The 23,022-nt window shown below is 46.2% G+C and overlaps 1 protein-coding gene across 1 annotated transcript in view; it reads left to right on the forward strand.

Annotated features, from left to right (window-relative positions):
- Positions 1-8,977: 8,977 nt before the first annotated feature.
- The window catches only part of BLNK (B cell linker), a 78,469-nt gene continuing 64,424 nt past the window's right edge, over positions 8,978-23,022 (forward strand). Inside the window, exon 1 of the mRNA XM_013004186.2 lies at positions 8,978-9,227. Within this exon, the coding sequence (XP_012859640.1) occupies positions 9,181-9,227 (47 nt within the window). The 5' untranslated portion in view covers positions 8,978-9,180. The remainder of the gene's footprint in view (positions 9,228-23,022) is intronic.

The following is a 23,022-nucleotide window of genomic DNA, read 5'->3' on the forward strand; positions in this document are numbered from 1 at the left end:
CAGGGCTACTACAAGACTAGTATCATGCTTTAAACCAATGGTTCTCCACCTTCCTCATGCCATGACCCTTTCATACAGTTCCTCATGTTGTGGTGACACCCCCACCCACCATAAAATTATTTTCGTTGCTACTTCATAACTGTAATTTGCTACTGTTATGAATCGGGTAACCCCTGTGAAAGAGTTGTTCAAACCCCCAGAGGGGTGGCGACCTGCAGGCTGAGAACCGCTGCTTTAAAACCTTAACTATAATTACGTAATATCATTTATTGTCCAAACCACATTACAATTTCTCCAACTGTCATATACCTTGTAGAATTTGCCATCTCTGGATTTTTTGAAGCGCTTCCTCTTGGTACTCTGCCCACTGTGTTCCTCGCTCACATTCTTAGTAAGCTTAGGGGGACCTCACATTCCAGCTTGCCTGGGGATTACCTGTTTGCACTTAGGGAGGTGCCATCTAGTCAGGTCTGACTCGTGGAAACCCTGTGCACAGCAAGGCAACACCAGCTGGTCCTGGGCCGGCCTGACGTCTGTTAGGGTCCTCTGCTGTAGCCACTGTGTCCATCAGTCTTCTCAGGGGCTTTCCTCTTTTTCACTCTCCGCTTTACCAAGGAACTGGTAATGTCCTTTGACCAGGAACTGGTCTCTCCTGATAACATGTCCAAAGTCTGTGAGACAAAGTCCCACCATCCTTGCTTCTAAATAAGGTGACCAGACGTCCTGCTTTTGGGGGCACAGTCCTGATCTTTAACAATTTTTCCCGCATCCCCCGGCGTTTTTAAAAAGTCCCGATTTTTGGAAAGAATACATGACAAGCTAGGGTAGACAGTTTTCGGCTGCCATGTGGCTATTTCGCCAGGATATGAGTTTATCAATGGTGTCCCGCTTTTGTCCTGCTTTGCCAATGTGAACATCTGGTCGGCTTACTCTAAGGAGCATGCTGACAGTCCTGCCAAGACAAGATTGGTTTGTTCTACTGGTAGTTGATATTGATACTTTGAAAATTCTTTGTTAATACCATAGTTAAAGTGCATAAATTCTTCATCGGTATTTGGCCTTCCTTCCAATTTTCACATGTATTGAGCCTGTTGAACACTGGGCAGATCGGCTGCACAGGACTTGTTTAAAGTATTAAAGAGCACGGGTGTCACTTTGAGAACTGAAGTGTGCCTGACTGAACGCATGGTATTTTCAATGGTTTGCACCTGTAGTACTGATCTATTGTTAATTGAGTTTCCCTGCCCTCTCAAATGCCCTGGTTCACTGAATTGGATCACATGATCATAGCCAGATCTCATTTCTTTAGGATGAAATTTTCCCTTTGTGTTGTGTAAGGTGAATATCCAGTTTCCCAACAATATTTCACCTACTGGTCTTAGCGTTAACTAACGACCTTTGCTTTCATCAACTAGCTCTATGGAGTTACAGAACAGAGATTTACTTATTCTATCATTCACTCAATTTTATTAGCTATCATTCTTTTGTGAAAATTGAGAAAGATTTTCAATTCTTCCTAAAAACATTAGGGAAGTGCTTCATTCTTTTAATTTCCAATGTATCAAAAATATGGAGTTGATGAAATTGTTATTTCCAGTGGTGACACATGAGCTGATTTATGGTTTTTAATTATTACTATGAGCTCATTGATTTTGAGGCGCCCTGGTGGTGTAGTCGTTACATGCTGGGCTGAAATCGGCGTGGTTTGAAACCACCAGCAGGTCCGAGGGAAAAAGACCGGGCTTTCTACTCTCATAAACAATCAGTCTCCAAAACCCACCGGGGTCGCTATGAGTCAGCATTGACTGGTTCAGTGCAATTTCTTTTAAAGTTTGCCTCCTCTCCCCATCCCCTGTCCCCTTTGTGCTTTAATTTTGTATTTAGGTTATGTCAAACATTTACCTGGTTTTAAAGTTCAGGGAGTGTAACATCTATATCACTTTTATTCTTTTTCTAGCTCCAGTCTGCCTCCTATAGGTAAGCAGATTTACTCGTTTCTGATTTAATCTTCCAATGTTCAATGTTGTGATGGTTCTGTGTCCTTGAGTATATATGTGTGTGTAGTAGAATATATATACTTTGCCTCCCTTGTGAAAAAAACCCCGTAATTTACACTGTCCTGAATCTTAATCGGTTCCATGTAACATAGCCTGAGGTTACTCCATATCAGTACGCAGAGCTTCCTCATTTTTTATTTTTCAACAACTGCACAGAATTTTATTGTGGAGATGGACCAAAGTGTATGCATCTGTAATCACTCACTGATGTACATTATGGTTTTTCCCATCTTTCCCCAATGAATACATGTGTATAGATAAGAGGTGCATATACGAAAGTGTGTCTTCAGGGCACAGGTCTAGGAACAAGATTGCTCGGGTTACATGTGGTTTGTTAGATATTGCCATCTCCCTACACGGGTGGTGGTGGGGGATTGTCAACATTTGCATTCTCATCAGCAAGAGTGCTAATTTCCTCAACTGCTGAGTGGATTGTCAGATTTTTGCTAATCTGTAAAGTGTGATTGAGCATCTTGTCATACATCTAAAGACCTATTGTCTTTCCTGTTTAGGTAGCACGTATGGAAATGAGTCTGCCCTTTGTGTTGTTTGTTTGTTGTTTGCTTTTGTTTTGCTCCTACGAGATTCTAGGCTCTCCTTACAGAGTAGGATATTAGGGAGCCATATGCATGAGTTACCTGAGGCATTGCTTGACTTCTGATTTCTCTTTTGTCTTTCGATTTGGTTCATGTGCTTTTTGTTATGAAAAAGTTCCCTATGTTTTCCCACCCACATGTATCAATCTCTTACTACTTGTGGGCTTCAAGTTACAGATGGGATGATAAAAGAAATGCACTGTTTTCTTCTGGTAGTTGTGTGGCTTCACTTTCTATACTCGGAGCGCTGCTCCATTGGGGATTTTTTTCTTCTCCTTTCCAAGTGGTTTGAGGCAGTAGCTTTTCAGTTGTCTCGCATTTCAAAAGACCATCTTTCCTGCATTCGAGATGCCTCTTCCACCGTGCACTCATTTCCATATGCGCTTCAGACTAGCGCTGCATTTCCCCTTTACTCATGGTTTGCTGGTCTGTTCACACAACGTTGCCACACTTTTTATGATAGAGGCTTCCTGTCGTTGAAAGTTCGGGCGGCTAGTCATTTCTCACTCCTTGCTCTTCTTCGGGCTTCTCTTGACTGTGTTTCCTCGTTCATCTTTCTATGCCAATTGTAAGATCAGCTTGGGCTTCCAGGGTTGAGGGACCACGTTCGTATTTTTATTAGGATCACAATGTATGAAATTGGAGACAATGGACATTTTTATGATAATCGGGCATCCTATCCATACACATGAAATGTCTCTTCGTGTGCTCAGGTCGGCTTTAATTTTGGCGCTCTTTGAGTTTGGCGGCTGTCCTGGGTGGAAAGGGGCTTGGAAGGCTAGACAAAGCTCTACCAGCTAAAAGATCACAGAGAACCCTAATCAGTAGTCACAGCATCTGTTCCCACGCAAATAGGGTATAGATCCAGATGGGATCTTCTTTTCATTCAATGCTGACATGTGTAAGACATAAATAACTGCAAATGAGCATCTACTATAAAGTGAAACTATTTGGTGTGACTCTTCTTTCCACAGTCTTTATAATTACCACTAACTGATTGGGTGGGATCATGCAAATAGGGTAGAGAGGACTCTGGCCTCTCTACCCTATTTGGACTCCTGGCCTTATCTCTGCTCTCCATGCCTCTGACATGGTCATTGCTTGGACAGAGAACTCGGTCTCTCCTGCATGTTCTCTGGCTTCATCATGCGCCTGACTGATAGGGAGGACCTTGTCTCCTGATTGTCCAGGACCCTATGCATTTGCCTCCCACTATCTGCATTTGCCTCCCACCATCTGCATTTGCCTCCCACCCTGGATGACTATTTCTGACTTGTAGCTGAATCATGTGACTGGTGGGATGTTTCAGAACCAGTCTGACCAAAGGATGATTGATATTAGTAAGGATAAAATGCATCATCTAGGTAAGGCTCCTATGTAAGGGATGGATGGATGGATGGATGGATGGATGGATGGATGGATGGATTCCATACTTGGTCTTAGAAGAAAGAAAAAGCCACTTATGTCCTTAAGAGGGGTAGCAGTTTGCAGAGATGGACTAGGGGTAAGCTCTAACTACACAGAAGGAGCATGAGGCTGACGCTGGGCTGGGAACAAGGTGAAGGTGGAACTATTCAAAGGAAAATCTTGTTCGGAGATTGGTTCTGAGGACAGAAGGCAAAGGAAAAAGGTGAAGAGGAACTACAGGCGATGACTTGTCCATCCCAACAACAGGCTATTGAAATATCAACTAGGCTTGAACTGATATCATCAATAAAGGCTGTGTTTACCTGAACTTTCCTCCTTATCAGGTGGGAGCCTCGTCTTGCTATATGGTGAGTTTACTACATGGATGCAATAGGGACCTCACTTGTCCCACTCAAAGCGAAGGCCAAGCTCAGAAGAAGCCTGTTCCTTTCCTCAAGTCACAGATGCCCTCTTCCTCCTTCGTGTCTCACTCCTGCCCTCCTCCCCTCCTCCCCACAAAGCAGAAGGACAAGCCGCCAGCAGCTTCTACCCTACTTCCTTCTCTCTCTTTGACTTTCTCTGGTCTTTTTTGCTATTTTCCCCCATTGGTCGACCCTGATTTCTTGGCCTCCTCTCAGGCCTTCCTCCATCAATGTTCTTAACTGGTATTGACTGAGAAAACCAGGCATGGGCCTGACCAACCAGGGGCTTCTGCTACTTTGATCTCTAAGTGTCAGAAAACACACAGGGATGCTGTGGCTGTAAATACCACTCCCACCATCTCCTAAGGGAAAAGGGAAGAAGGAAGGGGAGGAGGGAAGATGGGAATCGAGAGAGAAGGGGGAGACCAAACAGAAACAAAATTGTTTGAAAAGAGTCAGGAAGATTGGCTGGCCTTGGAAAAGTCGTATTATCCTTTTGTGGCTTAGTTGTTACAGCACGAAATTGGAATGATCACAGTATCCATCTCATAGGGTTGCTATGCAGCAACGTGGAGGTGGGATATGGTTCTTCATAGAGAAATACCAAAGCCACATTTTGCCTAGTTCCTCTGGCAGCATGTGTAAGTTGGCCCCAGAAGGGAAAGAGTGATTAGTGAGTGGGCAGCAGGGCAGAGAGAGCAAACCACAGTTGACCTCTCAGAGCAAAAATGCACTAAAACTGTGTTCCTCAGCACAGGCTCTACTGAGGACTTGGACCACCTCCAAGACTCAGTAAGCTGCCCACCATCTCCTCGTCCCTCCCCAACTTTGGGAAGCAGCCTAACCCAGAGAATCCGAGGTCCTCTTCCAGAAACTTTGCAGCAGGGCTGTAGCACAAAACTGAAGGAAATATACAAGATTCCGAGACTGTGCCCGGTGGTGCAAACCTATCTCTGTGCCCACTGACCAGTGTCCAGACAGTGGCCTGATCTCTTCTTGAATCCCATCTCCTTTTCTCGAGAGGTGAAAATCAAGGCCACAGAGGCTAGCTGACTTGCTCAAGGGCACCGCTGGGGCGGTGCCTGGAATGCAGGGACGCCTTCTGTTCCCAGTTGAATCACAAGCATTCTTAGTGAGGGCAGAGCCCTGGGGTCCGCAACTTACACTACCCTGGGAGCAGACTTGGGTCTGAATCCAGGTCTGCTTCTGTCGCCTGTGCTTTGGGGGCCAATTACATGACCTTTCTAAACATCCGCTTTACTGGTACGATGGATGTAATATAGTAGAGGCAGATAAATACCATTCAACAGACACGTTGTCATTTCCTAGACATAGGGGAAATGCCCCAGAGGAAACAGGGCTTGAGGTCCCGTTCCCAAGCCCTGGGGCAATCTTTCTGCCTGTCCTCAGATCCTGTCATGTTAGCATAAGCTCAGTTTAAAGCAGACAGTCTCGTCTTCACCCCATAGATCCAGACTGGGTCTTCTTTTAATTCAACACTTATATGTGTAAGACAGAAATAACTGCAAGTGAGCATCTACTATAAAGTGAACTGATTTGGTGTGACTCTTCTTTCCACAGTCTTTATAATTACCACTAACTGATTGGGTGGGATCATGCAAATAGGGTAGAGAGGACTCTCATTCGGAGATTGGTCTGTTTTGCCATTTCGCTGGGTATAAAGTGAACCATCTCAGAAGCAAGAAGCGAAAATCCCACAGGCATCAAGAAAGAAGAGCACGTGAGAGGTACCTGCGTGAAGGAGTGGCAACAGTAGAGGTACCAGAGGCTACAACACAACTTACAGCTGCGTATCTGTGGGCAGGAGGCTGGCTTGAAGAGTGGGGTGTCCTTTGGACATTTATTAGCACGAACGGAGTTTAAATGGGCTGAGGCCCAGTGACCAAGAACGAGGCTGAGAGAGACCCGGCCGCTGGCAGGGTGGAGGAAAGGCCCTGCTGCAGACAAAAGGACTGTATCCTTAATGTTTCTGATCCTGATTTGTTACTGGTTCACTTCCCTAATAACTCCCACAATTATATTATCTGTGAGTTCTACGCGCCTACTGTCATGAATTATCAAACCCAGTGAAGAAGCAGAACGCTGTAGGAGGGGTGGTTGATGTCAGAACAGGATGAAAATGGATGGAGGGTGGAGGCATGTCTGACCTCTGCTTTGCGATAGTTGACCTTGGGCTGATATGGAGTTGAGCTCTTCCGCCTTGCTGTCCCTATGAGTTCATCAGTCCTGGGTTTCATATGGCAAAAAACCAGAAAAACACTTAACACAACTTCAAGAGAGTGACCCCAATGACATACACCTCTGAGACAAACCCTAATACGAACAAACTAAAATTCAGAAAACGTTGCAAGCCAGATCAGGCCCAGCACGTTACACCCACTGTGCCGTGTAGCCTGGATCTGAGCAATGAACACGCTCTGGTGTTCGCCATCTGCTGTGGGCACCACGCTGTGTGGTCTCATTCCCTTTAGAAGTCAGTCATCTGTTGAAACTTGGTGTCACAAATGTCCTTCCTTGCAAGGACCTTCTGAGTGAACCAGTTACAGCGATAGCACAGGCACGGCAGGGCTGGAACCTTATCATGGGTAAAATATCCAGTCTCTACACACAGACTCTCATTTGTATCATGTCAGACTAAATGCAGGAAAAAGAAGAAAGATAAGTTGCTGTGAAAAGAAAAAGCAGAAGTGTAACTCGCCCCCTGGTCTTTTTCTCTGGGGAACTAAGTTGTTGGGCCAGGTGCTGAGCCAAGTTGCTAGTTGAGAGAAAAGTCAGTAATTGAGAAGGAATGAGCTGGTTATTATCATCCCATCCAGTGAAGCTTGATTTCCCTGGTCTTTGATGATACGGTACATGCCTTTACCATCTGGTCTACCGATCCTTACAGTTAGGAGCCTGGAGAATGTTGCAGCACTCGCTCAATACACTGCAAGAAAAATCACACTGCTTATTTGGGGAAAATCAATGATCGGTGGAGGCAAGCTACTAAGTCTTCTTCATGAAAGATGATCTTCTCTCTTTAGAACCTGGCCAGTTCAGTGGCCCGGCCAAGCAGAGGGGCCCCACCCTTTAATAGCTCTCAGGGTTTCTGCTCCTGAACATCTGGCTGAACTAGAAATTAGGAGGCCGGGCGTAAATGTGAATAATCAAGATTTATTTGGAGAAAAATGGAACCTCTGTTTGTTCAAAGAAGAGGCGTGGGAGGGAGAAATGTGTCTACTGTTTCCACTTCTGCTGCCGCCGCCTCCACCTCCTCCTCCCTCTCTGTCTCCTTCTCTTCTCGTCCCCGCTTTAACTTAGGAACCTTGTGGCTGTCAGAGGACTCGTGCCCTCGACTTGGTTCCTTCTGTGGATTTCTCAAACACAGTGAGCGCTGCGTTCCTGCGGGCCGCAGGTAAGGTGTGTCTAGGAAGAGAAGGCCTGGTCCCTCTCGCCATCTTTCTCTTTGATCCCAGGATGCCCTCTGCGCTCTACAGGATGGACAAATCGGGCGGGTTCCAGAAGCTGCAATACATCTATCTATCTGTTGTTGTTGTTGTTGTTGTGATTTAATGTACTCCTACTAGGTGGAAGCAACTGTAAACTCTTCCAGAAAGTAAGGAGCCTTCTGCAGATGGCTTTGGCCGCATGCAAGGGCGGCGTTCTCTGGCCAGCGTTCCACTCGCTCCTCCTGCGTGGGCGGTGATAGGTTCTGCCACCTCCGCGTCTGGCATGCCCCTTGGGGATGATGAGGCGAGGGCACAAAGACAGGAGAAAGTGACATTCGGCTTGGAGAGGAGCTTCAGAATGGCCTGCTGTCAGGATTCTGTGGTTGACTTTGTTCTTGGCCGACTTTGGGGTGCGCTTGGGTTTCACTGGAAAGCATCCAGCATCAAAGCAGGGTAGTTCTGGACTCCGCTCATCCAAGAGGGACGCCACACGGCTCATGGTGGAGATGGTCTCCAAGGTACCTCGGAATGACCTTGCAAAGGGACTCCCCGTCCCATCTTAGACAGCTCTCCGGGAAAAGAAAGAGCCTCTGAGGGAATGTGTACCCCTGGGTTACTGCCACCCCGATAGACATTTATTCAAAATCATCTTTGGGGTGGGGGAGGAGAGGCAGAAAAGACAGTGCAGAAATGCCCTTTTCACCGATTAGTTCAAAAAGAGGAAAAAGCCTTAAGCAAATGAGCAGAAAGTCCCAAAGAGTCAGAAGATGGACTTGATTATCCTTCTTTTCCTTGAGGCCAGGAAGCTGCCAGTGAGCCCGTCATGACACTTACTGAAAACAGGGACTCTCAGCACACAGAATAAACAGGAAGTAGTGACCAGCCAGCAGCCTGTCCTGTCCTGGTTACAAATCTGGTTATAAAAGCAAGCAGCTGGCACGAAATCTGCATGCCCAGTAGGTTTCACTCTTAAAGTTTACACAACGTGGCGTAATCAGCCAAGCGGGCCGGCTACCCAGATCACATGATTGCGTAGAAACATGAAACTTGCTATGTGCTCAAGCAAGTTCTACCTCTCCCAAGCACAGGAGTGTCTGCCAGCAGCCTTGTGCTCACTCTCGGGAACCAGAGTCAAGTGGCAGGGAGACTCCGGAGCCCAAAACACTTACCATGCTACTCCCTAGGAGGGCCGGGAACTGCTGACGCTGCCACCGGACATCCATTCCGCGTGTCACCATTACCAAAAAGAATGGACAAGCTGAATAAAATAACTGTCCCAGCCAGTCAGAAGTTGAGGTAAGATTTTCCCCTTACAAATCCTTCTCCTATTTCTCCTTCTTTTGTTAAATGCTCTTGTCTGTATCTCAGAAATACTGAAATTTGGAAAGCTTTGCTAACTCTAAAGCAGTGGGTGGCAATTACTGTAAGGAAGTAGGGTTTTTAAAGAAATGTGGAGAAGCCAGAGGTCTTGCCTCCAAACTGGTTTCCCCAGTGATAGATGGAAGTGTGAAGCTTTGGAGAAAGGATGAGATGAAAAAGCTACGGGGGCTTAGATGGCACCAAACGCCAGCTTTCAGGGTCTGAATGCATCAAGCCTGTCTAAAGGAGGGTTTTCCTCACCTGAGTCCTTAACCCCTTCATGGTGGATTACTATTGAGGTTAAGAGTAAGGATAATCATTTGTATTCACTGCAGTTTCAGTGTCCCTTATTTATTTTGTGGGTATCTATCACAAGTGTCTTGGGGCGATTAGATCTCTTTTCCTTTTTTTTTTTTTTTTAACCTCCCCCGCCCTCCCCGCGCGCCGCCCCCTCCTCCTCCCCAGCCCGCCTCCCTAGATCTCTTTTTCTAATGTCCTTATACCACTGTTACAATGACCGAGGAGAAGCCACACAGAAGGGAAAAAGAGACGTGGTGATTCAAGGGGCCAGAGTCAGGAAACGCCTCTCGCCTAGGGAAAAGATGACTGCCTACATCTTAACTTGGCAATCCTCCTTTTGGCCCAGGAAGAACAGCATTGTGCCATTGGCAATCAGAGTGTTTCACATCCCCCGGACTACTGCACTCTATGAGGTGACGTGGCACAGGTAGTAGACAGAGAATCACAAAGAATGAGGAGCTGGTGAATTCGAATTTCAAGACAGATCTCAAGAAATAAGTTAGTTTATGCCTGGTCATTGCTTCATACCTGGATGTTTGAGACGAGCTTTTGCTCTGGTATAAGAAGGTGTCAGCCATTTAATCGCTTGTTATATACTGTGGATCGTGTGATCAGAATGGCGTGTGAAACAGGAACCCAGTTTCATCATAGCTGGTGCTCTCGGGTCCCGTACCTCCACGGCGAGGCTGCAGGTAAAGCGATGGAAGGGAGCCAGTGGCTACATGAGGATAAGACCAGAATTAGAGCCTCTGGAGACTCTTTCACGGAGAAGAGATTTCAAGTGGTTCGAGCTAAGAAGTGGTTCAGATGGAGGCAGCTGGAGAGTGGAAGAAACAGTGTGATGTTGTGGGAGGGAGGAAATAGCAAAAGTTAAGACTTGGAGATGCACATGAATGAGTGCAGTCTACTTGTGACATGAGGGTGAGAGTTCTTTACCCCAACCAGGGCAGTAAAGTATGTTTTGTGGGACTGGAGGGGGTCGGTCTTAATAAAGGTTGGACATGCAGGATGGGGCCAGATCACAAAGGAGCGTTAGGGCTCTGACCATAAGGAGTTAAGAGAAGGGTTTGCACTCTGAAGGACTGCCGTGCCAGTAGGCTTAACGGAGGTCATCAGGATAGGCTGGAAGGGACAAAGGTACCAGAAAAGAGGGGAGCTATGTAACTCAAGCATTGAGGGTTCTCGACCTGGACTTGCAACTCAGCAAGAGGAAGGGGAAGGGAGGCTAGATCAAAGAAGTTACCAAACATGAGATCAAGACTTTATTCAAATAAGCAAGAGGGGTTTAGAAAGTTCCCTTTTAGACATATTTCTAAGGCCATTGGAAGCCTTTGAACCTGTTCTGGGCAATCCAGTTGGCAGTTTTAATAAAGAAAGGCCATAGAACCTAAATGTTTTTATGATGCCTCTTTGAGGGACAAAGTCCAGCAGAGTAGTTGATAAGCCATATACGACCACAGATAGTGTGGTAGAAAACCAAAATAATATATTGTGGATAATCATACACTACATTCATCTGCCTAGGCAAAAGCAACTTTGTTTCATTTTTTCCAGTTTGGTTACCCGGTTGTCTTCACAGAGTTGGCCTGTTTGGGTAAAATAGGCACTGCTGACGTGGAACTTTTTAAAGGAAAAAACTGTAAACACCGTGAACTAGCAGCACCTTCCTAGGTCTTGTAAGTAGTGAAGTGGCCAGGTGAGGAATAGAAAAGAAAATAAACACACTGACCCTTGTGATTTGCATTCTCTGTCCTAGCTAGTTACCAGCCATTCAGGATGCCTAACTGTGCAAATGATTTGGCACCAGATGACAGAAAAAGACCGTGTTCACAGTCTTGTGTTTATCTAAACTACATAGGAATTTATTTATTAAATTCTTAACCACAAAAGTAGAGAGATTGTGAGCATCTGTTACAGAAGCTAGCAAGGAAGGCCCTTGATTCAGGGGATGTTGTCCCGGGGCTGAGAAGAAACAGGAAAACCCCAGAAAAGGAAGAAAAGGAAAGTCAGCCAAGGAACAAGAGGGTAAGCAGGCCTGGAGGCCATCTAGCTGAGAAGCAACAAAGCCCACAGGGAAGCAGCACACCAGCCTGTGTGATCACGAGGTGTCAATAGGATCAGGTATCAGGCATCGAAGAACAAAAAATCATAACATTGTGAATGAGGGGGAGTGAAGATTGGGGACTCAAAGCCCATCTGTAGGCAACTGGACATCCCCTTACAGAAGGTTCCCAGGGAGGAGACGAGCCAGTCAGGGTGCAGTATAGCACCGATGAAACATACAACTTTCCTCTAGTTCTTCAATGCTTCCTCCTCCTACCCCCCACTATCATGAACCCAATTTTACCTTACAAATCCAACTAGACCAGAGGATGTACGTGGGCACAGATAACAGCTGGAAACACAGGGAATCTAGGACAGATAAACCCCTAAGAACCAATAATGAGAGTAGCGATGCCAGGAGGGGAAGGGGAAGGTGGGGAGAAAGGGAGAACCCATCACAATGATCTACATCTAATCCCCTCCCTGGGGGATAGACAACAGAAAAGTGGGTGACGGGAGACATCAGTCAATGTAAGACATGACAAAATAATAATAATTTATAAATCATCAAGGGTTCATGAGGAAGGGAATGCTAGCAGAAACCCAACTGAGATCTGGTTCTCAGTCCTTCCACACTAAGCATTCCTGCGGTCATAAAAATGCCAGACCTCTAGGTAAACATTTTGAAACATACAAGTCATGAACAGCTTTGTGTAAATAGCCTCCCAATTGACTTTTCTTCTGTGCTTCGGTACTTGAAACAGACAATCCTCATTTATTTTTATGAATGGAAAAGATAAAATCTGCACCCCTTGAGGAGGACGAATATCAGAACTGTCGGTGAAGGGATATATTTGATGGTGTAAGACAAGTAAAAACAATAATATATAATATACTAAGTGTTCACGAGGGTTGTATGTGGGGCAAGGAGGGAATAAAGAGGAGCTGATGCTCAAGGGCTCAACAAGAAGGTCTTTAGAAATTGATGGTGGCAACATCTGCACAAGTTTGCTTGATATAACTGATTCATGGGTTGTTACAATATATGTGAGAGCCCCCAATAAATGGTTTATTAATTTTTAAAATCTCCACATCTTTGTTACCCATGTGGTTCATTCAGGTAACACAATCCTTAGCTAACTTGGTTATAAGGCATTACATTTTTCAGTGAAATAAACTGAAGATTGAAAACTGCCTCTCCCAATGGCTAATAGTATGACTTTGGGCACATTTATTTAATCTCTTTGGTTCCAGTTTCTTCACTGGGATAAATATAATCATGTCACAGGGCCATTAATAGTTAATAGGGCTGTTAATAAATAAATACATAGGGCCGTTAATAAATTAGTGAAATAAGTGGCATACAGTAGTTACTGGATAAAAATAAATGGTAGTTATTATATCATTACTGTTGAAAGTGTCCTATTATCATTATGCAATTGATTTTCTAATAAAGTTCTACATTGATCTCTGATAAAGTTCATGCTAATTTCAGTTCTTCTTTCTAGCTGTTTTAGTTATTTTTGCCTATTCATTCTGACACCTGTGGCATTTAACTTATTGTGAACTACAGATGTGACAAACGTTCCCCCTCTGCCTTCGTTTTAAGTGCCTAATTAACTGGCTGAGCCCCCTGTGGGTCTCTCTGCTAAACCTTTTATCTGGCACCTTATTTGACAGAGTCAGGGATATGATGTAGCACCAGATGACAGAAAAAGACCTGTGTTCGTAGTGTGGACTTATCAAAGCTTACTGAGAAGTTGCTTATTCATTTCTTCATTTTCCCCAAAAAACTATTTTATTGGGAGCTAAGACAGTTATCACATCATTCCATGGTTCAATCGCATCAAGCAGTATGATACAATTGCTACCGCAGTTTCAAAATATTCTCTTCTTTCTTGAACTCCTTGATATCGGCTCCCCCATCCCTCCTTTCCCCTTATTGTATCTGCCCCTCCCCCCAGGAACCCTTCTTCTACTCGATGTCGCCATGGGTTCATCAATCCTGGGTTTCAAATTCCGAAAGACAGAAAAAAATATAACCGAAATTCAAGAGAGTTATTAAATTCTTAGCCACAAAAGTAGGGAGATTCATCTCGGGTCTTGAAATCTTCACTCTGAGTTGCCTTTTCAAGCTCAGTTCTTCAGAAGGAAACCCACCTTCTTCTTACCCTCCCTCCACTCCCTGCCCGTCTGGTTCTCCCCATTTCAGTCCACACAGGATCATGATCCACCCTGTTTCTGACTCATCCTTCTCCGGGCATCATGCTCACTCGCCGGCCACACCCTGTGAACAGTTTTTCCTGTGTGATCTTTCCATAAATTCGCCGGCATTCCTCTCTCGGGGACAGTTTGGATAGGGACTTGTCAAAGGGATGAGCTAGAGGCCCCTGAGCCTCCATTTCAGTGAGGTTTGCTTTGAGGTGTTTGTGCCTGTGTCTCAAACAAAAACCGCATTCTGTGAATTGCACACACCATTAAGGTAAGCATTGATCTCTCCAGTGGGAGAGAGAAATGCTTGCAGGAAAAGAATTCCAGACACAGATTGTTCTGAGATCATCTCTGTTTGTACCTCTCCAATAGACTGGGCAGACCTTGAATGGAAACCCTCCTGTTTAAAACAAAAAGTGCTAACACAGTTGTTAAGATGGCCAAAGATTAAATTCTGATTGGTAGAGGACAAATTGTGCTTGTGTGGGAGCAGAATGTAACTCTCGAAGGCGCATAGAGATAACATTACCCAAAGACACTGGATCAAGGACCAAAGAAGAGGTTGAAGGGAGACAGTGTGCTTGTTTATCCACCATTCAATGAAGATGCTATGGCAGAGTCTGTGAACACAGCCTGGGAATAATGTCCCTAATGGTGGAGATCGTTTCTGCTGCAGGTCACCTCTTGCACGTCCCCAGTGGTGAATATTATCATTATTCAACTATTGACTGTGTTTTGAAGATGCAGCCCTTAAAAAAAAAAACTTGATTAGCAGTCTATTACGAATCAATCCTGTGTCCCCTCCCACCCCCCACCAAGGAAATGACTCTTCAGAAGGCATTGATGTTTTCCAAATCTCAGGAAACAGTTTGCCTGAATATCTTGTGTGTTTTTGGACTGGTGAGAAGGGGTGTTTCTGAGGGATCCAAGCTGCTGTCAGTTGTAGAATCAGATGCTCAGCAGGGTTGGTCCTAGATCCTGCCTCTGAGCTAAAAGGCGCCAGTGCTCTTACGTACTGTACTATAGGTAGCAGCCTTGTCAGGGAACACTTATAAGTCAACTTAACCGGTCAGCGGTCACAGAGACTCTGACAATGCCTCCCTGTCACCCACATTGTGTCCTTAGATGTGTGACTCCGTTCCCTTGGGCCCTCCTTAAATGTTACAGACTGGCCGGCACTGTGTTTCTTCAAGCTGGCCTTGCTAATTTGTTGCTTTAGGTGTGTATGTCTCAGCACTCAGGGACGACCCAACTTTTCTTACTCCGAGTTCTCGGTGGGCTTCCTGCACCTTTAGGGATCACACATAGGATTAGACTCTAAGAGAAAGACACCCCTGAAGCTCCAGAAATGGGCTCCACCTGCTGATCTGCAGGAATGCCATCCATCCAAGACGCTGCCTCCAGATCAAGCAAGAGTGAATCCTAAAGTGGGACACTGGCTACTATCCCACAGGGCCTGAAGGCCCCAGGACCGTCTCCAGGGCAAGCAGCTTGGGTGCTGAGCGCTGAGGTTGGAAGACTGGGATTGCCTGGCCTGTGGTGGGCACTCACATGCAGGGAGGTACGCCTCTTGGCTATGTGCTGGGCCTCCTTATTGGCGCTTGTATTTCCCCATCTCCAGCTGACGATCAGTGAGTACATCTGTCCTCTTTTCCCACGCCTGATACCGTGTTCCACAACTCTGGGCTGTTGGCTCCACAGAAAGCTCTTCCCACAACCCCCTGCTTCTCCTCCCTGGCCTGCCTTCACCCCGCTTCAGAAAAGGGCTTCTGTCAGCTGCTCCATCTCCAGACTGTTATCACATTCCTTGTACAGCACTGTAATCTAGACACCCACCCCCTTCCTTCCTCTCTCTCTCTCTCTCTCTCTCTCTCTCTCTCACACACACACACACCAATAAAAAGACCATTTGCCCTCAGTTTCACATGACTCCTTGTTTCATGCTTATTTCAAAAGCAAGGCAAGGAACAGGACCTGTACCTACTGAGCCGCACTCATCTGTTGGCTACTTTCCTGAAAAAAGAATAATTTATCCAGGGAAGTCCCTGCCTCCCAGTAGGTTAGCTAGGGACTCACACCCACTCACAAGTGCATCCATCCCACAGTGTAGGGAACACTCATCGAGGCTGCTAAGCTTTCTAAGTGTGTGGCACGTGCAAATTGCACAGAGGTCCGTGATTAGAGGAGTCTTGCCCTTGGTACAAGGCTCCGCTGCTGTCTCCACGAAATTGCTAACAGTTCTTTCACAGGGGGCGCTGCATGTTCGATGTACAGTGGGCCCAGGAGATTCTGTAGCTGGCTCTGGGCACAGGCGCCCAAACAACCACACCCGTGCCTACTCCCCCTGCGATGTATAGGGGCAAGGGGCAGGAAGGGAGAAGCCCGTCCACATCACAAAGTTCACCTTCAGGGCCCTAGACGTCATGTTCTCCAAGCCCTTTGTTTTTTAAGCAGGAAAGCTGAGGCCCAGAGCGGTTATTCAACTAAACTCACTACCATCAAGTTGATTTGATTCACTAACAAAGCTCAGTCTCTAAGCTAGCTCTCTCTTGGAGCATTTGTGGGAGGGCCGAGAGAGCAGGCCAGGCCCTCATTTTCTACCCGCTCCTTGTATACTCTCCTGTGGCCAGAATGATATTCAAAAGAGAGCCCGGTGCTGCCGTGGCCCGGGCACTCACCTGCTAAGCTACAGACTGATCGTTTGAACCTGACTAGCTGCCCCTGGGAGAAAGATGTAGTGGTCAGCATCCGTCAAGATCACAGCCCTGGGGCAGTTTACTCTGTCCTTTCGATTTGCTGTAAGTCAATGACCAACTCAATGACCAACAATCAACTCAATGACCGTGGGTTTGATTTGATTTCTGTAACATTTTAGCCAAGTCTGGTTCTCTATTTTTCTAAGATGTTCCCTGCCTCCCCACCCCCACCCCCACCCCCCATAAAAACCCTGAAAAGCAGACAAGTTCCTTTAGTCAGACAGCCCAGTGAAGTGCTGCCGAATGTGTGTGGTCAGTATTCCAGGCCCTGACGTTGTTCACAAGTTCAGACAGAGATTCCACGCTGACGGCAGGCCTGTTCGGCATCATGCAGCTATGTATTTTCCAAGGACTGTTCCCACAGTAGCTCATGTGATCCGAGAGTGAGGTGTAACTACCAGGTGCAGCGCTGACCTTACATGTGGATGGAGCAGACAGCAGCAGGTGGTGTTCCTCAAGAGAAACCCTGAGAGATATGCTTGTGTACCTGGGGAAGAACTTGAACACCGAAGTCAGGTAGAGCTGGGTTGGAATACTTGCTCTGGGGAAAACTAAAACTATGTCCTACTAAAATATATCATATAATAAACCAGTTGCCTTCAAGCCAATTCCAACCTGTGGAAACCCTATGTATAGCAGACAAGACTGGTGTTTCTCATCCAGTAGTTAATGGCTCTTTTTTTTTTTTTTTTAAAGCAAATTGCCAGGCCTCTTCTGAGTTGTCTGTGGGTGGATTCAAACTACCAACCTTTCCATTAGCAGTCAAGTATATTAACCCTTTCACCACCCAACATTTTTGCTCATTGTCAAAGTCAGCTCCAGCTCAGGGTAACCTCAGTGAATGTCCCAATGCCCCAAATTCCTTCTAACGTGGGTTTTCTTGATGTGCCAAATGATGTCAGTAGAGAGATATTCATATGTGGTAATGCAGTGTACCAGGATGGATGCTAAAAAATGTTTTACTCCAATAAGATATTCTTAAAAATGCCTCAAAGTTCAGGGGGAAATCTGCTTTCAAATTTATAGTGATTTTCCAACTCTGCTATAAAACAATGCTCTTTCGGGATGCCATGATAATATTTTGCCTGATTAACTAGATATTGTTTCAAAGGTTGTTTTCTAAAATGTATAATTGAAAAAATACTCCTTGGTGGTTTTGAAAAATTGCGATGAAATTTTTTCATTATCCATTTCTACACAAATCGTTTCTTTGACTTGGAATTGACTTTGAACTTCCCTGAAACTATGGTTTAAAAATAATCTGTAAAAGCAGAAGCACAAATTCTTAAAACACAATTCACTTTATAGAATACATTTTCAGTTAAATATGACTTATCTATTAATGTTTTTCCCCCTGAAATATAATCAAATTACTTTAGTTGCCTTTTAGTCTTACAAAGTTCTTATTGGCAGCTGGTTCAGCTCTGGAATCACCAGGTTCACATACCCATTTTCTTATTTTATTAGGGGCTCATACAACTCATCACAATCCATACATACATCAATTGTATAAAGCACATTTGTACATTCATTGCCCTCATCATTGTCAAAACATTTGCTCTCCACCTAAGCCCCTGGCATCAGCTCCTCATTTTTCCCCTCCCTCCCCGCCACTCCTCCCTCATGAACCCTCGATAATTTATAAATTATTATTTTGTCATATCTTGCACTGTCCGACATTTCCCTTCACCCACTTTTCTGTTGTCCATCCCCTAGGGAGGAGGTTATATGTAGATCCTGTAATTGGTTCCCCCTTTCCAACCCACCCTCCCTCCACCCTCACAGTATCGCCACTCTCATCACTGGTCCTGAAGGGATCATCCGTCCTGGATTCCCTGTTTCCAGTTCCTATCTGTACCAGTGTACATCCTCTGGTCTAGCCAGATTTGTAAGGTAGAATTGGGATCATGATAGTGGGGGTAGGAGGTGGAGGGGGTGAGGAAGCATTTAGGAACTAGAGGAAAGTTGTATGTTTCATCATTGCTACATCGCATCCTGACTGGCTCGTCTCCTCCCCAGACCCTTCTGTAAGGGGATGTCCAGTGGCCTACAAATGGGCTTTGGGTCTCCACTCTGCACTCCCCCTCTCATTCACAATGATATGATTTTTTGTTCTGATGATGCCTGATACCTGATCCCTTCAACACCTCGTGATCACACAGGCTGTCACATACCCATTTTCATGTGGAGAAAGGGGAGACTGTGCACTTATCGAAATTTCAGCTGTTGCCGCCTAGTAAGAACAATGAGCTATGGACACAGCAGCCCTCTTTAACTTCTTTCATGTCCACATTCTGCTTTTACGTAGTTTTATGAAGAAATTTCCCTTCTCCCAGGCCCCTCCCGGCTGTGTGGGTGGGAGAGAAAATGGACCAGCAGGTTTCCTCCCTGCTAGGAGAAATTGCTACATCCCCAAAGACCGTAAGGCTGTCCCAGCCCTAAGGCCGGTGAGGACTTGAGCCGCGGACATCTCTTCGGGCACACCAAGTGGCAAACCATCGAAGAGCTTTTTGGCTATAGTTCTTTGTCATCGCGCCAGTCTTGGAGATATGGCCTAACGGCCTCTGGTCGTGGGGGAAAGCCAACCAGGAGTTTGGAAAGGGTAGAGGGTGTTAGTAGGATTATTATCCACACTCCTCACTGTGCTGGGTCAGCCCAGTTTCTCTCTCCCTATCACCCAGGTCAGCGGTCCTGGTCTGCCAGAGACCAGCACGAAATCTTTTCAGATCTCCGTGTTTTTGGTTTTTGTTTAAGAAAGAGAGAGAAAATAAGCTGCAGGGTGTGAACTATCTGGTGTAGTTTTGCAAATTACTTTCCGCTGTTAATGGGTGGTTAGTAAGAAATGACTTGCAACCAGATGCGTCCGTGTTAAATAGAAACAGTCCCTCCACTCCAGAACTCTTGGGAGGCCTTCCTGGAAAGTTTTGGGAAAGGACTCATGGGAGATGGTGTTCTAGGCCCCTGCCAGTTCCTCTGTTCAGCTGCCTTATTTCTGAGCATGGTCCAGACCTAAGAGCCCCTCCCTCCTGTCCTCCCACCACCTGCAGGCATGAACTAACCTCTTCTTTCCCCGCTTCCTCACAAACCGTGGTTTCCTCACAAACTGTCCCTTCCTCTCTCTTTCTGTTGATGGTATTAGGAGTCATTGAGCCCCTTGTGACTCACAACAAAATGAAACCCTGCCCAGGTGGGCACCCCCTTCTACCCAGCAACCAATCTCCCATTGGGTCTAACAGGGCAAAGTTGAAGCAGGGGGCCCTTGGATTCCCAATAAAAACCAGCTAGTAGAGGGATTGGCTGGCACATCCAGGGGCAGAAGGAGATGCCCGAGGTGGAACTGTCACCTGCCCTGGTGAGGGCCACGTGACCACAAGTGAGCTGACATCATCCAGGGATGGCTGACAACCGTCTGTCTGATTTTGAATCCTAGCGCTGACAGTTACTAGTTGTGAAATCTGGAGCAAATTGCTTAACCCGAGCCAATTTTTCTCATCTATAAATCTAGGGACAAAGATAGAACCTACCTTATAAGGTCTACGGGTCAGCATCCACCCCACAGGAGTGCGTTTGGTTTGTTTTTCTCCCTCCTAAGGCCCTGGTGAGGGTTAGATCAAATAACAACGTACAAAGTGCCTGGTGGGGAGTAAACAGCTACTGCACGGCCAGGGGAGAACTACCCTGTGAATCTCCGAGACTGCAGCTCTTTCTGAGTAGAAAGCCCCTTCCGTCTCCCCTGGCTGGGAGTTTCCAATTGCAGACCTTTCAGATCACGGTGCAAGATGCAACCATTACACTTAGTAAATGCTGGTTGCTACGGTGGTTCTTGTTGAGGCTGCTGGCCGAACCGTGTACTGGCATCTTGGGCAATTACTGCCCACAAGGTTTGGGGCTGGGTTCTGCCCCACCAGCCCTCTGGAAGAAGGATGAGACTGGGGCTGAGAAGATAGCATGTCTCTCCCTGGCAGGGTATGTGCTAGCAGGAGACTTGAGCCACGTGTGCAAAAGAGATAAACAGGATAGCACGAACAAACGGAGTCTCCCTGGGACTCGGGTTCCTCCTGGCAACAAGAGGAGGTGGGCCCAGGATATTCCTAAAGTTTCTCCCACGTCCAAATGTCTGGGATTATCTTTAAATAGAAGCGGCCCTGGTCGCACAGTGGTTAAGCACTAGCCTAACATGGAAAACCGGCCGTTTGAACCCACCCGGCCGGTCTTTATCCCCTAAAGTTACAGCCTAGACAATCCTCTGGGTTGGTTCAGCTCTGCCCTAAAGCGTCTCGCTGGGAGTTGGCATCAACTCAGGCACACACAAGAGCAGCAGTCTTTAGTTACAGGCCAGAGTGGGCTGGGGATCTTAAAACCCACGTGGTTTGAGAGAGCCACCAGATTCCCAAAGGGACTCCGTGAAATTACAGGGGATGCGAGAGGCGTGAGCTTCGAGAGGGTATTTGCGTCGTCCTGGCCTGACTGGGTCTGCCAAAATTCCAAGCCAGCTCCACCGGGGTTTACCCTCTAGAGCAGCGTTCTCAACCTGTGGGTCCCGACCCCTTTGGGGGTCGAACGACCTTTTCACAGGGGTCACCTAAGGCCATATTTCCGATGGTTTTAGGAACCGAGACACCGTTCCTCTATCCATCTGCAGGTGGGTCTGCCCACAGGCCGGTGCGCCCACATACAGGATCACCCCAACATGAGGAACTGTATTAAAGGGTCGCGGCATTAGGAAGGTTGAGAACCACTGCTCTAGAGGAAACCACCTCAGATGCTGAATTCGCCAATCTAAATATAACATGAGTGATGCCGCCAGAAGGCCGGTCTGCAGGAAGTGAGGGGCGGGGCTGAGGTCTGAGAGAGAGATGGAGGAGGCAGAGGAGGGCACTTAGGGAGAAGAGTCGTTCAGTGATGTCAATTACAGCAGCCACTAGGAAGCGTCCTTCTGGCCAAAAATGCCAGGTTGGCAGCCAAGGACTTTGGCCTTGAGACAGAAATTATCCAAAAGGAACACATTTTGAATGAATCAGCGTCTCCTCCAGTCTACATCAGCCTCAGCCCTCGGCAGAGGGCTCTCCTCATGTGATTGAGGGCCTTTCATCGGTACGGGGGGAGGATGTGTGCATTCAGTTCAGTTCTGTAACCAAAATGTGCCTTGACCGGTGGATTCTCACCCTACATTTATGGAATAAATGGAATAATAAATGTTCGGTGCAAAACAACATAGTTTAGCAGGGCCAGGACATGATACTTTTCAGAGAGTGGGAGCAGTAAAAAAAATAAAGAAAATCTGTTAAAATAAATAGCATTGTCATACAACACTTAAAAAAATTAATAGATTAAAAATACCCATGATAAAGAGAATTTCATTATTTTAAATAAAGAAAGCATTAGTATTGCAGAGTGATTTTGCCTCGGGTGCTAATAGGCCCCACAGAAACCAATGTCTTTGAGAGCTGATGGCTGAGACTGTAGTAGGGGTCCTCAAACTTTTTAAACAGGGGGCCAGTTCACTGTCCCTCAGACCCTTTGGAGGGCCGGACTAAAGTTTAAAAAAAAAACTATGAACAAATTCCTATGCACACTGCACAAATCTTATTTTGAAGTAAAAAAACAAAAGGGAGAAAAACACCCGGTGGGCCGGATCAATGTCGTTGGTGAGCCGCCTGTGGCCCGCGGGCCGTGGTTTGAGGACCCCTGCAGTCTAAAGGCTACTCCTGATGTTACTCCAGTGTTTCTTGGGCAGGGGTCTAGTCGGGTTGCCTTTAAACTGGTCTCCCAGTTACCAGTGTCCTCCTCCAGGCCCAGGCCCTCCTCCATGCTACCACTTTAGTCATGATATCCCACCCCTCCACCACTCCGCATGAGCAAAGGGCTTCCTGCTGCCTATACATCTGATCCTGACCTGACAAACAAGGGCCTAGGTTACCTGTAGTCACCTGGTCCGGTATTATCTTTAGTCACATCTCTCCCCCACACTTGACATTTCTACCTGCTCAGCTTCCCACTAGATCCTGAACCTCCCAGACAATCCTACCTCTTAGCTTTTGCACTTGCTATTCCTACTACCTGGGTGCTACTTCCCACCCATTTATCTGATGAGTTTCTATTCTCCCATAAGGATCCAAACCCCAGCTCACTTCTTAGAACCTCAAGTTGTCCACTCTCTCAGCAGGGTTCCCACAGCTCTCGAAGGCGGTTTCACTTGTTCATGTCACAGGGAGTTTGAGAAATTGGTATGGATGTACTTTATACAAAGAGAGAGCAAATTATTTTTATTTTAAAAACAAGCACATAGAAAACATTTAAGACGTGAAAGATTTTCCATGTACAGAAACAAAGTTCCTAAATTGCTATGAGGCACCGGGGGTTCAGTGACTAATGAGTATTGCTGTGTGAAGTGTGATGAATTCGGAACTACAGAAATTGAA

The sequence above is a fragment of the Echinops telfairi genome, unplaced genomic scaffold (genome assembly GCF_000313985.2).
Source record: "Echinops telfairi isolate 266 unplaced genomic scaffold, ASM31398v2 ScPeMD7_70;HRSCAF=299, whole genome shotgun sequence".
NCBI lineage: Eukaryota > Metazoa > Chordata > Mammalia > Afrosoricida > Tenrecidae > Echinops > Echinops telfairi.